The 11,572-nt window shown below is 36.5% G+C and overlaps 1 protein-coding gene across 1 annotated transcript; it reads left to right on the top strand.

Moving 5' to 3' along the window:
* The first annotated feature begins 534 nt into the window (after positions 1 to 534).
* LOC116121946 (brassinosteroid-related acyltransferase 1-like) lies at positions 535 to 3,806 on the top strand. The gene is made up of 3 exons (XM_031407855.1): positions 535 to 1,004; positions 2,123 to 2,584; positions 3,243 to 3,806. The coding sequence occupies exons 1-3, from the start codon at positions 588 to 590 to the stop codon at positions 3,771 to 3,773; spliced, it is 1,410 nt and encodes a 469-aa protein (XP_031263715.1). The 5' UTR covers positions 535 to 587; the 3' UTR covers positions 3,774 to 3,806.
* Positions 3,807 to 11,572: the final 7,766 nt, after the last annotated feature.

Genomic DNA, 11,572 nt, shown 5'->3' on the forward strand with positions numbered 1-11,572 from the left:
AGTTGGTTTGGCGATATTAAGTGTAAAGTTTCAATAATGGATGATGATAACTAAAATTAACTCTAAAAAGTTGCAAAAAAATTTATATGCAGCCATCTCATCACCTTCATTGGCTCTTCAACCATCAGACAAGTTTACGGGGTGGCAACCATTACAAGAAGAAATTAAAGCAAACCCATTCCTATGCCTTGAAATAATACTGAAAACTCCACAAAACAACAAAACGCATTCACAACTTGCTTGCCAAATCATAACCCACATTACTAATTAAGTAATTATCATCACTCTACATATAGGACAAAGTCATCTTTTAATATGCAAATTTGTATTAGATATCATTCATTATAGTTTCAAAGATTTATTTAAATCTAGCTCATCCACTACTTAACTTTTCCAAAAAGCAACATTAGGCAGGCCTACTTGCTTATGGAAGTAGGGTTTCCTTTAAGTTGACCTGAGACAGCATCTTTTAGTTTTGTAATGGTATAAATTTAGGGTTTTCATCACATTTGATGTACTTGAGACAACTTTCATAATTTCTGTAGTGTCCATTAAGATATATAATTCTCTCAATCATTTCCTAAGTAATGGATTTGCAGATAACCTTGAAGGAGACTGTAACTGTGAGGCCATGTGAACAATCCAATACACAAACTATTGATCTCTCTGGTCTCGACAGGATGTCTCCAGCAATTCTCTACATGATCTTTTTTTTTAAGTCTCAGTTGAAAAAAGAAATTGATCATGTTGAGAGAGCCAAAAAAGCTCTCCAAAAGGTGTTGAGTCAATGGTATCCGGCTGCAGGGAGATTTAAATTCCATGGGACTACAGGGAAGCTAGAGATTGATTGCAACGATGAAGGCGTCGCCATGGTCACTGCTTTGACTAAGTCCAGGCTTGAAGAGCTTGGTTGCTTGCATGAATATAAACCTTGCTATGAAAAGCTAGTTCCTAAACTTCCTGAAGCAAATGATATATCAGAAAACCCCCTGGTTGTTGTGCAGGTTTGTATTTTTCATGAAATAAGAACCCTACATATATTTTATTTCTCTTCTCCATTTAAAGTTTATATTCTCTTCACAGGCTTACTTGATCATTGCTGGTGGTAGGGGAGATTTTAAAGTTTTTCTTTAAGGGTTAAGAGAGATTTAGTTTTCAAAATCATCAATCATCGATCAATTTGCAAAGTTTGCACTTGTAATTCTAGAGGTTTAATTTTATTCAAGAGATATCAGCAAACACAAGAATTTTTAATTTCTTGATTTCATAATCTCTTAATTTTTTTTGTCATCTAAATAGGTGCTAGGGCATCTCTGTTTCACAAACAGTTAGCTTAATTTACTCATGAATAATAAAACCCTAACCCGAGACCTAAACCTATATAGATTTTATTTGTTGTATTCATTAAACGTTGAAAGCCTCTTATATATTTTGGAAGATCACTTCATAGTAGTAACCTGCTAACCTTAAACCATGAATAAAAATCTAGTTTATCTTGTCTTACATAACCTTAAACCATGAATAAAAATCTAGTTTATCTTGTCTTACATAATACTTAACTTTCATGAATGTTCGTCAAGATTCGATAACCCGAAATTACTAATCCAGTTTAGCTTTCTCTTATTAGCAGGATTACTGCACCATTTTTCTTTTATTGAATTCAACTTACACGAGATAGACTAAAAAATTAAAAGGAAATTGTGATGATTGATTGGTTAACAACTGCAGACGCCCTCTATCATTTCCTTGAATTGGTTTGATTACACTTGTAAAACCCCTTTAAGAACCCCAGATGGAAAATTGAAAGGAGAGGTTATTTTTACTTCTTTTTCTTCAAACTGAGTAAATATAAATGGTATGTAGTGTTATTTTAATTTTGCTTAAGAGAATACACATGGCATTCCCTCTTCTCTATCTTTCTGCTTTCATTCTTTTATTTTTTCTGTATTTCTCCGTTGCCCTAATTATTTTTTTCTTTTCTTTTTCTAATTCAAGTTGCAAAACACAAAGGGTTGTACAACGGATTAATCTTCTCAAATATCGGTGGAAGAACATTCAAATGTATTTTTTTACGATTTCAAGATACCTAATCAGTTGATAGACATTTTCACCTCTTTTGCAGATGACAAAGTTTGCTTGTGGAGGGATTTCAATAGGTATTGGAGGCAGCCATGCTTTGTTCGATGGCGTCGGCGCGTTCAACTTTCTAGCAGCTTGGGCTAACACATCAAAAGGGAAAGATGATTCCAACCTTGTTGCGCCCAACCATTCAAGAGCTGCCCTTCTACAAGCCATCTATTCTCCGAATTCAAGCCCTAAAACTTCTTCAATATATGAACAAGAACACATTGCAGCTATTCAAGATCTCTATGGCATACCTATGGAAGCCATGGCCTCCGATGACCGATGCTGGGAAACGGCGCTATCAAAATTTGGGCAGATTGAGCCTCAAGGTGAGCTTGCACTTGTTACACTTAGTGTGCAGAAGGAAGTTGTAGAGAGATTGAAAGTGCTGGCTACTAAGGAAAGTGGCAAACTCTCTAAGTGCTCCACATTTGATATTTTATGCGCACATGTATGGAAGGTAAGTATTTGTTATTGCATATTTTATTGTAATTTTGTGGTTGTGTCGTGATTGCAAAAAAAGAAAATTAATTTTGATTCGATAACTAATTAATTCATAACTGAACTCCCCTGGACCACTATTAGTCTTCTGATTTTTATAAAATCCAACTTCACTGACCGAGAATAAAGTGAAGTTTTTATATGTTAACGAACTCAGATTGCTCCGAATATACAATCTGCCAATTTGTTGTTTATTTGCTTCTTTAGTTTGTTTTATAATTAATATAATTTGCTTTATATTAATTATAAAACAAACTAAAGAAGAGTACTCTTACCAGATTTTTGGTGTAAAGGAAAAAGAAAACAAATATATTTCACTAATCTCCCCTGAGCTATTTTTCAAATTATTCACTTAACCATCGTAAATTTAAAAAGTTGATGTCAAATTATTGAGTTTTTTCAAATTTTTGCTGACCTTTCTTATAATACAATAACATGTCAACGGAAATAAGTGATATTTCCTCAAAAGAATTGCTCATAAATTATGTAATACATTCATAGGACATCTACTATGACTAACATGATCATTTTATATATATCTTGAGTCTTCCCTTTTAAAATACTGATGAACTAAAAGTGGTATACTAATGGCTGATGCTGACATTCTGAACATAAAGGCAAGAGTGACTGCTCTCAAGCTACATCCCGATACAAAAATATGTTTGCAATTCCCAGTGGATTCAAGAAGCCGGTTCCATCCCCCTCTTGGTAAAAACTTTAGTGGCAATGCCATTGTCCTTGCCTCAGTGTCATGTTTGGTGAGAGAGCTATTAGAAGAACCTCTAAATTACACAATCCAAAGAATTCAAGCTGCGAAAGGTGTTATCACGGACGAATATATCAAATTATATGCGAAGGCTCTTGAGACCTCTGATAAGTTTTTACCCTCCATGAGAGAGCTGACAATAGTAACTGATTGGTTAAAGTTCCCATTGCATGCCCTTGATTTTGGATGGGGAAGAGTTTCAACTGCAGCTCTCTTGGCAACTCCTGTTCCTGAAACTGCATTTCTAATGCCAAATCTTGAAGAATCAGGAGGGTTCCTGGTTCGAATCGGTATCAAAAGACAATATGTGCAGAATCTCCTCAGCAAATTCAATGACTTCAACTACACATCAAACAGCAGCTCTTCTTCCACCTATAATTGATGAATAATCCTACTCATACAACATTTTTTCATACAACATTATGTGGCAAAAGATGATTGGGTGTAAGTTTAATTTTAATTTAAACTCAATCGATCATATTTTGCTATATAATATTATATGAAAAAAGTTATATATGTAGTATTACTCATAATTGATATCATCGATCTTTTGGTAAGTCTTCACTTGATGTTGCATGCATGTCCATATTGTAAGATAGGATAAGAATAATGTTTGATGTAAGATATAGACTGTCCCCTTCTTGTTGATATCATTGTAAGATATATGTGTGAGCTTTTGTGAAAAAAGTGTTGATGTTTTGAATTTGAGATCATTTATGCGATGGTCTTGTTCTTCTAGGGATATGTCACATATTGTAAACATAAATGTGATTGAATTTTGACTATTATATTATCCTTATATAGAGTTATATACCATGCCAAATAAATATACAGCTCATAGATTGATTATGATGTTAAAGAACGCGAAAATTAGGGTACTTAGCTGGCTTCCTATAGCTAAAGATTTATAAATCCATGGAAATTAAGATATAAAACGATTAGAAACTACTTTATAATTACATATCCAATGATAAGCCTTGGATGGAGCAATTGTAACAAATTTAACAACTTAATAAGCATATTTGGATTTGTGTACAAGAGTTCTTTGCCTATGTATCTGTTGGACAAATGACAAAGTGCCAAAGTTATTGAAGGAAACGCTGTCGTTTAGCTCAAATAATGAACACCCAAAACACTGTCGTTTAGAGTGTTAAAGTCTACTAAATTGAGTATATGTAAAAACAGTAGCACTCTTTCTTTGTTATTAACGAAAGTTCAGTAAAGAGATTTGTGCTTTCTCTGTTCTTACTCTCTCTCTGTTTTTCAGTTCTCTGTTTTCAGTTGCAATCACACATGGTATCAGAGCCGTGACTGGCGTCAATGGCAAACTCTGGAAAATCTTCTGATGTGCTCAACGACTCAAACGAGATGTTGAAGCAATAAGCAAATCGAGCTACTCCAGCTCTTGCTACTAGTCATCAGGTCATAAATCCGAAGCTAACCTAAAGTAATTACCCTTTTTGGAGCTCTCAGGTGTTGTCCACAATTGGCTCTCACGAACTTGAAGATCATCTACTTGGTAGGGTTTCCTGTCCCTCACCTCTTATAATTTCTTATTCAGCAATTGATCATGAGTTAGGTAAATCTAGTGGTGAAGTTAGGGCAAGTAATGTTTCAGTTAATGAGCAATTGAATCCTGCTTATATAATGTGGAAAAAAACTAATAAGTTCTTAGTTAGTTGGTTATTGGCATCAATTTCAGAAAGCATGTTTAGGTATGTGTCCAAATGTAGAAGCTTTACTAAGATATGGTTTGCAAACGCTAGAGCGTTACATCTCAAGAATTTACTTCAGACAACACAAAAAGGAAATTTAAATGTAGGAGATTATGTCAAAAAGATGATGGAAATTTCAAAGAGTCTGTCTGTAGTGGACTGATAATTACTGATGAAGTTTTACTGCAATACATCTTAGATGGACTTGGTCCTGAGTTCGATGCTGTTGTAGTGAACTTAACCTTATGAATTGAGTCGAAATTTGATTCTGTTACATTGCAAGAAGCCACATTTTTGCTGCAAAAATATGAACTTAGACTTGAAAAGTTCAATGCTGTTGATCTATACAATTGTTCAGCCCACATAGCTTCTATTGGCAACTCTGTTGGTGATTCTAATTGTTCAAACAATGTCACAAACATTTCCTCCAAACCAAACCTAGTTAGCCAACAATCTGACAAAATGACTGGACCATGTTATACAACACCTCCCACTCTGATGTCTCTCGGCAATCCTCATTACCCTCAATATCCCATAATACCTAGCTCTCAAACTATCCCTCAAACCTATAATCAACCTCTGAATAACAACATACCACCTTATTTTGGGGGAGTATCATATGGTAGAGGAAGAGGACATAGTGCTGGAAGAGGAAAACTAATATGTCAATTATGCAGTAAAACAGGATATTCAACTGGGCAGTGTTATCATAGGTATAACTCTGCTTTCACTGGTATGTCTTAGAATCCCATTGGCTACCCATCACAACCACCTAGTTCATATCATGAAGGATTATCATCTCAACCACATAACAACCAGCATTCATACAACCATTATCAATACAATAGTGGTAGAAATCATTACCCATCTAGCATTCCTCAGTTTAATGGTCATGCAAGAGGCTCTTATTGTCCATCAGCTTATCCACAACCATCTTATAATACTCAAGTTGGTACTCAACATGGGAACTTCAACAATGGCACAAATCATTCTGACAATGTGGCTGCTACTGCTTATAATGTTCCAAGTCAGCAGATAACTAGTCAGAATCAAGCACATTTCGTGGCTGTGGGTTCCAATTTTCACTCAGCACAACCCTTTCAACCTTCACCCTCTTCAGTGTAGTCCCTTCCACAAGCACAACAATTTGCGGTGGCTACATCTCTTACACTCACTGATCCAGTGTGGTATATGGATTCAGGGGCAACTGACCATGTCACTTCAGACCTCAATTATCTAAATATCAACAAAAACTACAGTGGAGTGGATCAACTTCAGGTTGGAAATGGTGAGTACCTTAATATTTCTCATACTAGTCATTCCTTTTTGCCTAGTACTTTTCATTCTAAATCTTTGCATCTAAAGAACATTCTTTGTGTCCCTAAAATTACAAAAAAACCTATCAAGTATCTCTAAGTTTACTAAAGATAACAACGTCATTGTTGAATTTGATGCTCATTGTTGTGTTGTCAAGGACAAATTCACAAGAGCAATCCTATTGCAAGGGGATCTTAAAGAGGGCCTGTACCAACTGAATTCCTCCTCCAACAAGCCTTCCTATGCTCCTCATATGTCATCCCTAAATAATTTGTCTTCCCATATAGCCTCTGTTACCTCTATTAAGAAACCTGATTCTCAACTGTCAAATACTTGTAATGACATCAGGTGTTCAGTCCAGTTAAATGAAGGTTAGTCCAATAATACAAGTCAGTTCTATAATAGAGGTTAGTCCTCTTCAGGTTAGATTTTTTTTTTTTATCTTAGTGACAATGTTGATAAGGTCTCTCATGTTTTAAATAATAGCACTTGTACATCTTTTGTTACTGAAAATTGTCAATGTACTACTTGCTTGAAAAATAATGAAATTTCTGATTCTGACAATAGTTCTGTCTCTAAAACAGTCTTTATATCTGATAATTCGGACCACAAACACAATAATACTGATGTTTATTATTTAATTGCTAACACACAGTCTGGTGAATACATGCTTTGGCACAAACGATTAGGTCATCCTCATTCACAAACTTAGCATCAAATTTTAACTGATTTGCATTTAAAATTTCCATCGAAAATTAGGACCTCTGTTAGTTCCAGTGTTACCTATTGTGATGCTTGCCAATTAGGTATATTACACCAGTCTAGCTTTCCAGCATCACAATCTCATGCCATAGCTCTATTAGAACTGATCCATAGTGATGTTTGGGGCCCTACCCCTTGTATCTCAGTAGAAGGTTTTAAATACTATGTGCAATTTTTGGATGACTACAGTAGATTTACATGGTTGTTTCCTTTTAAGACCAAAGCTGAAGTCCAATCAGTTTTTATCAAATTTCAGCATCTTACTGAAAGGCAATTTGGATGTAAACTAAAAACCCTACAATCTGATCAAGGTGGGGAATAAAAGCCCTTTTACCATACTTAGTTGATCAAATTATTCAGGTTAGACAGTCTTGTGCTTATGTTCATCAACAAAATGGTAGGAGTGTGTTGAACCAGTCGTCACGGCCACAAAATTAAACCTAAATACCGTAGTTAGTGGTAAGCAGGGTCGAATCCACAAGGAGCAAGACTAACAACCTAATGTATTTTGAGTAGCAGAAATGAAATTGACAATTGATTAATGAAACTAAATAAACTAAATGCAAATAATGAAAGAGTGAAATTAAAACTAATAAAGACTTTATAATAAAAATGTTGCCGTTACGGTTTTGGTTCGACACGAGACTGACTCACACAATTCTCCTCCATCCTCTATGATCCCCTAAACCTACAAGGCAAGGTAAATCAATGAAATGGCCTTCCGGCACTCTAGGTATAATCTATCATGTCTCACCCGATCACTCAAGTTCGATTGGTTAAAGACTATCATTAAATGCCGATAAACGCTACAAGGCAATACCACTAGTTGGTATGCGATTAACAAATACAATTTGTCAACACGTAAATTCCAATCAATCAACTTCACAATAAATGCAACAACAGTAGAAATTAAATTAATCCGAACACAACTCAATTACAATCGATGTGAAGTAATGAAAAGCAATATTCATCATGTAATTATTTCAAACCAACATTTATCATTCAGCAAGTTCTATGAAATCATAATGGACAACAATATTCATCACAAGTTATGCTCAAATCATATTAAAGCATCGAAATCAAACATGAAACGAAAACAAATATAATCTGAAGCACAATACTACCAAATGTCCTACAATCGAGCTCGTCTAACTAGTCAAGAACTGATGAGGAGAGTCGTGGAGTCAATCTCGATCTCGCCTGTGCCGTAATAGACAACCGGGAACTTAGCCGCTCAAGTGGTGGTGACGGAGGCTGAAACGGTGGAAACGAAGCTGATCATGGCGGAGAGGAGGTAACTGACAGCGATATGATGTGAAGAAGGGGCGAAAACGACTAACGGAAAACCCGGAATACGAACAGCCACACTCGCCGGAAAACATTAATTTTTCGGCGGGTCTTCCAGAAAACGGTGGCGGAAATGGGATCTGAAGGTACCGATGGAAAGCTCTGGTGATGGGGAGTTCAGATAAGGTCTTGGGGAGGTGAGAAGTCACCAAAAATGAGCAGGATCTGGGCTGGAAGATGAAGAGTTGCGGTGGCTAGATGGCGGATTCTGACAGTTTTCGCAGCGGCTGAAGCTTGGGATGTGTAGATCCGGCCGTGGGGAAGGGAGATCAAGTCCTAGGGAGCCGAAACGTTGTCGAAAAACAGCCAAAACTGGCCTAGAAGATGAAACGTCACGGTGGTGGAAGACGAAGCATCGCGGTGTCATGATGGTTCCCACGGTGGTGATCCGGGACGATGGAGATGACGACGATCTATGCACGAGGAAGCCGAACCGTCACCGGAGATCGCAGGAAAGGAAGATGAAGCGTCGCCGGAAAAGATGGATGAACATCGCCTCCCCTTCTGCGACTTTTCGTCTTCTTTTATAGAACAAAATGCAAAATATCAATTTGGTCCTTACATAATTGAAAAGTGACAAAATCAACCCTTATAATATGACAATTTACCCCCTAAACAACATAAATGAGACAAAATCACCCCTAATCCATAAACCACAACCTAATATCAACTCATATCATTTCCAAAATCATTCTAAGCACGTTAAATTCATAAGAAAAATATTAGGAAGCGATTTTCATGAATAAATTCATAAATTCTTTAATTGTCTCAATATACTTCAATTTAATCACACATGGGGTATTTTTATCATCAAAATAGAGTCACTTTCAAGACTCTAACCGAGTGAGAGGAAACATAGACACGTTGTAGAGTTTGGTCTTACACTTTTGGCCCATGCATTTATGCCACTACAATACTGGTTGCTAGCCTTTGAAACTGTTGCTTACTTAATCAATAGACTGCCTACTCCTATCCTAAATAATGTGTGTCCTTATAAAAAGCTTTTTAACCAAACTCCTATCTATGAAGGCTTAAAAGTCTTTGGCTGCTTATGTTTTCCTTACACTAGGCATTACAATAGGCACAAATTTGATTTCCATACCATAAAGTGTGTTTTTGTTGGTTATAGCTTAGTACACAAAGGTTACAAATGTCTAAAACCTGATGGAACAGTAATTATCACCCCTAGTGTACAATTCAATGAATGTGAATTTCCTTTTGCAGTCAACAATATGTTTTCTTTCCCACACACAAATCTAAACTCTTCATCTCAAACCAGTGTTGACATTTGTACAAGTCCACAAGTTTTACATTTTCCTTGTGACACTAATCCTAGTCATTATCACCCTTCAGCTCCCCTTGGTTCCCCTACAGTAATTGACTCTATTGATCAGTCACCTTCAGACAATGCAGCAGTAGGCAAGACTTCTCAATTCGTTGTGTCTTCTCCACACACTATACCAGCTCCTACAATACCAATTCTTTCCCTTAATATCTCTTCCAGTTTTGTTTGTATGTTTGACCCATCTAATATCCCTACTATACCTCATTTTGATCACAAAATCTTCATTGACCATAATTAAACCACAGTAGATACTCTCCCTATTATTCCTACAGATTGCTCTTCCTCACCATGTCAGCTTGTTGTTGATCTCACTTCATCGCAAGTTGCTACTGACCCAGATGACAGTTGTCTCGGTGAGACCCTTTGTTCCAATACATCACCACCATGTTAGCTTGTTGTTGATCTCAATTCACTGTAAGTTGTTGCTGAAATAATTGATAAGTCAATTTATGAGAATATTAATCCAATGGTGACCAGATCTAAGTCAGCTGTCCAGTCCCATATGGTTCCTTATAGTCAAACTGGTGATGTGAATCATTTTTCACTTCTCATTGGTGGATCTGGCAGTACTGAATTTGCTGAATCAGAACCTGGTGCAGTCTCTGAAGCTCTCCAAAGCAGCAACTGAAATTCTGCCATGCAGTGTGAGTATGATGCACTTATAGCTAACAACACCTGGACGCTTGTTGACCCTATTTCTGACGTGAACATAGTGGGAAACAAATGGGTTTTTCGCACAAAATTTAATGTTGATGGAACCCTACAGAAATATAAGGCCCGGTTAGTTGCAAAGGGTTTTCAGCAAACTCCAGATCTTGATTACTTCGAGACTTTCAGTCCAGTGATTAAACCAGCTACTATACATACTGGTCTCACTCTAGCTGTGACACATGGATGGGATATTCAACAGATAGATGTTAACAATGCATTTCTTAATGGAGTTTTAATTGAAACAGTCTTCATGAAGCAACCACCTGGTTTTGAGCGTTTTGTTTTTTCTGATGCAGTTTGCAAGCTGAACACTTTATGGTCTCAAGCAGGCTCCAAGAGCTTGGTTTGATCGATTGAAGGCTGCTTTACAACTTAAAGGCTTTCAAAACTCAGTATCAGACTCAAGTTTGTTTGAAACAAGACATTGGTTCTATTTATGTTTTAGTGTATGTCGATGACATACTGATCACAGGTTCTGATTAGGTCTTTATTAAGCAGTTGATGAAAGATCTCAATGATAATTTTGCCTTAAAGACACTTGGCTCACTCAAATATTTTATGGGCTCGGAAGCAACAAAAGATTCAGCAGTTATTCACTTAAAACAGTCTAAGTATGCTTAAGACTTATTAATTCGAACCAAAATGATGGAGGCACATGCATGCTCAACTCCAATGACTGTTGGTGTCAAACTTAGCTCAACTAACAGTGAGCTGTTTCAGAATCCCAGCTTGTATAGAAGTACTACAGGAGCACTACAATACTTAACTCTTACAAGACCAGATATCAGCTACACTGTAAACAAGTTAAGTCAATTTTTACAAGCACCTACTGAACTTCAATGGCAAACTTGTAAGAGGGTGATGAGGTACATTAAAGGTACTCTGGATTTTGGCCTTTTGTTTAAACCAACAAGCACTCTTCATGTTGAGTGTTATGCTGATGCTGATTAGGGAGGAAGTATAGAGGATCAAAGATCTACCAGT

This window comes from Pistacia vera, unplaced genomic scaffold (assembly GCF_008641045.1).
Source record: "Pistacia vera cultivar Batoury unplaced genomic scaffold, PisVer_v2 Contig129, whole genome shotgun sequence".
Taxonomy (NCBI): Eukaryota; Viridiplantae; Streptophyta; class Magnoliopsida; order Sapindales; family Anacardiaceae; genus Pistacia; species Pistacia vera.

Bases quoted from the DNA above. Each gene is read 5' to 3' on its own strand.
- LOC116121946 (XM_031407855.1), top strand. From the start codon at position 588: ATGGATTTGCAGATAACCTTGAAGGAGACTGTAACTGTGAGGCCATGT. The intron at 1,005-2,122 runs GTTTGTATTTTT...CCTCTTTTGCAG, and splicing joins ACCCCCTGGTTGTTGTGCAG to ATGACAAAGTTTGCTTGTGG. The intron at 2,585-3,242 runs GTAAGTATTTGT...CTGAACATAAAG, and splicing joins TATGCGCACATGTATGGAAG to GCAAGAGTGACTGCTCTCAA.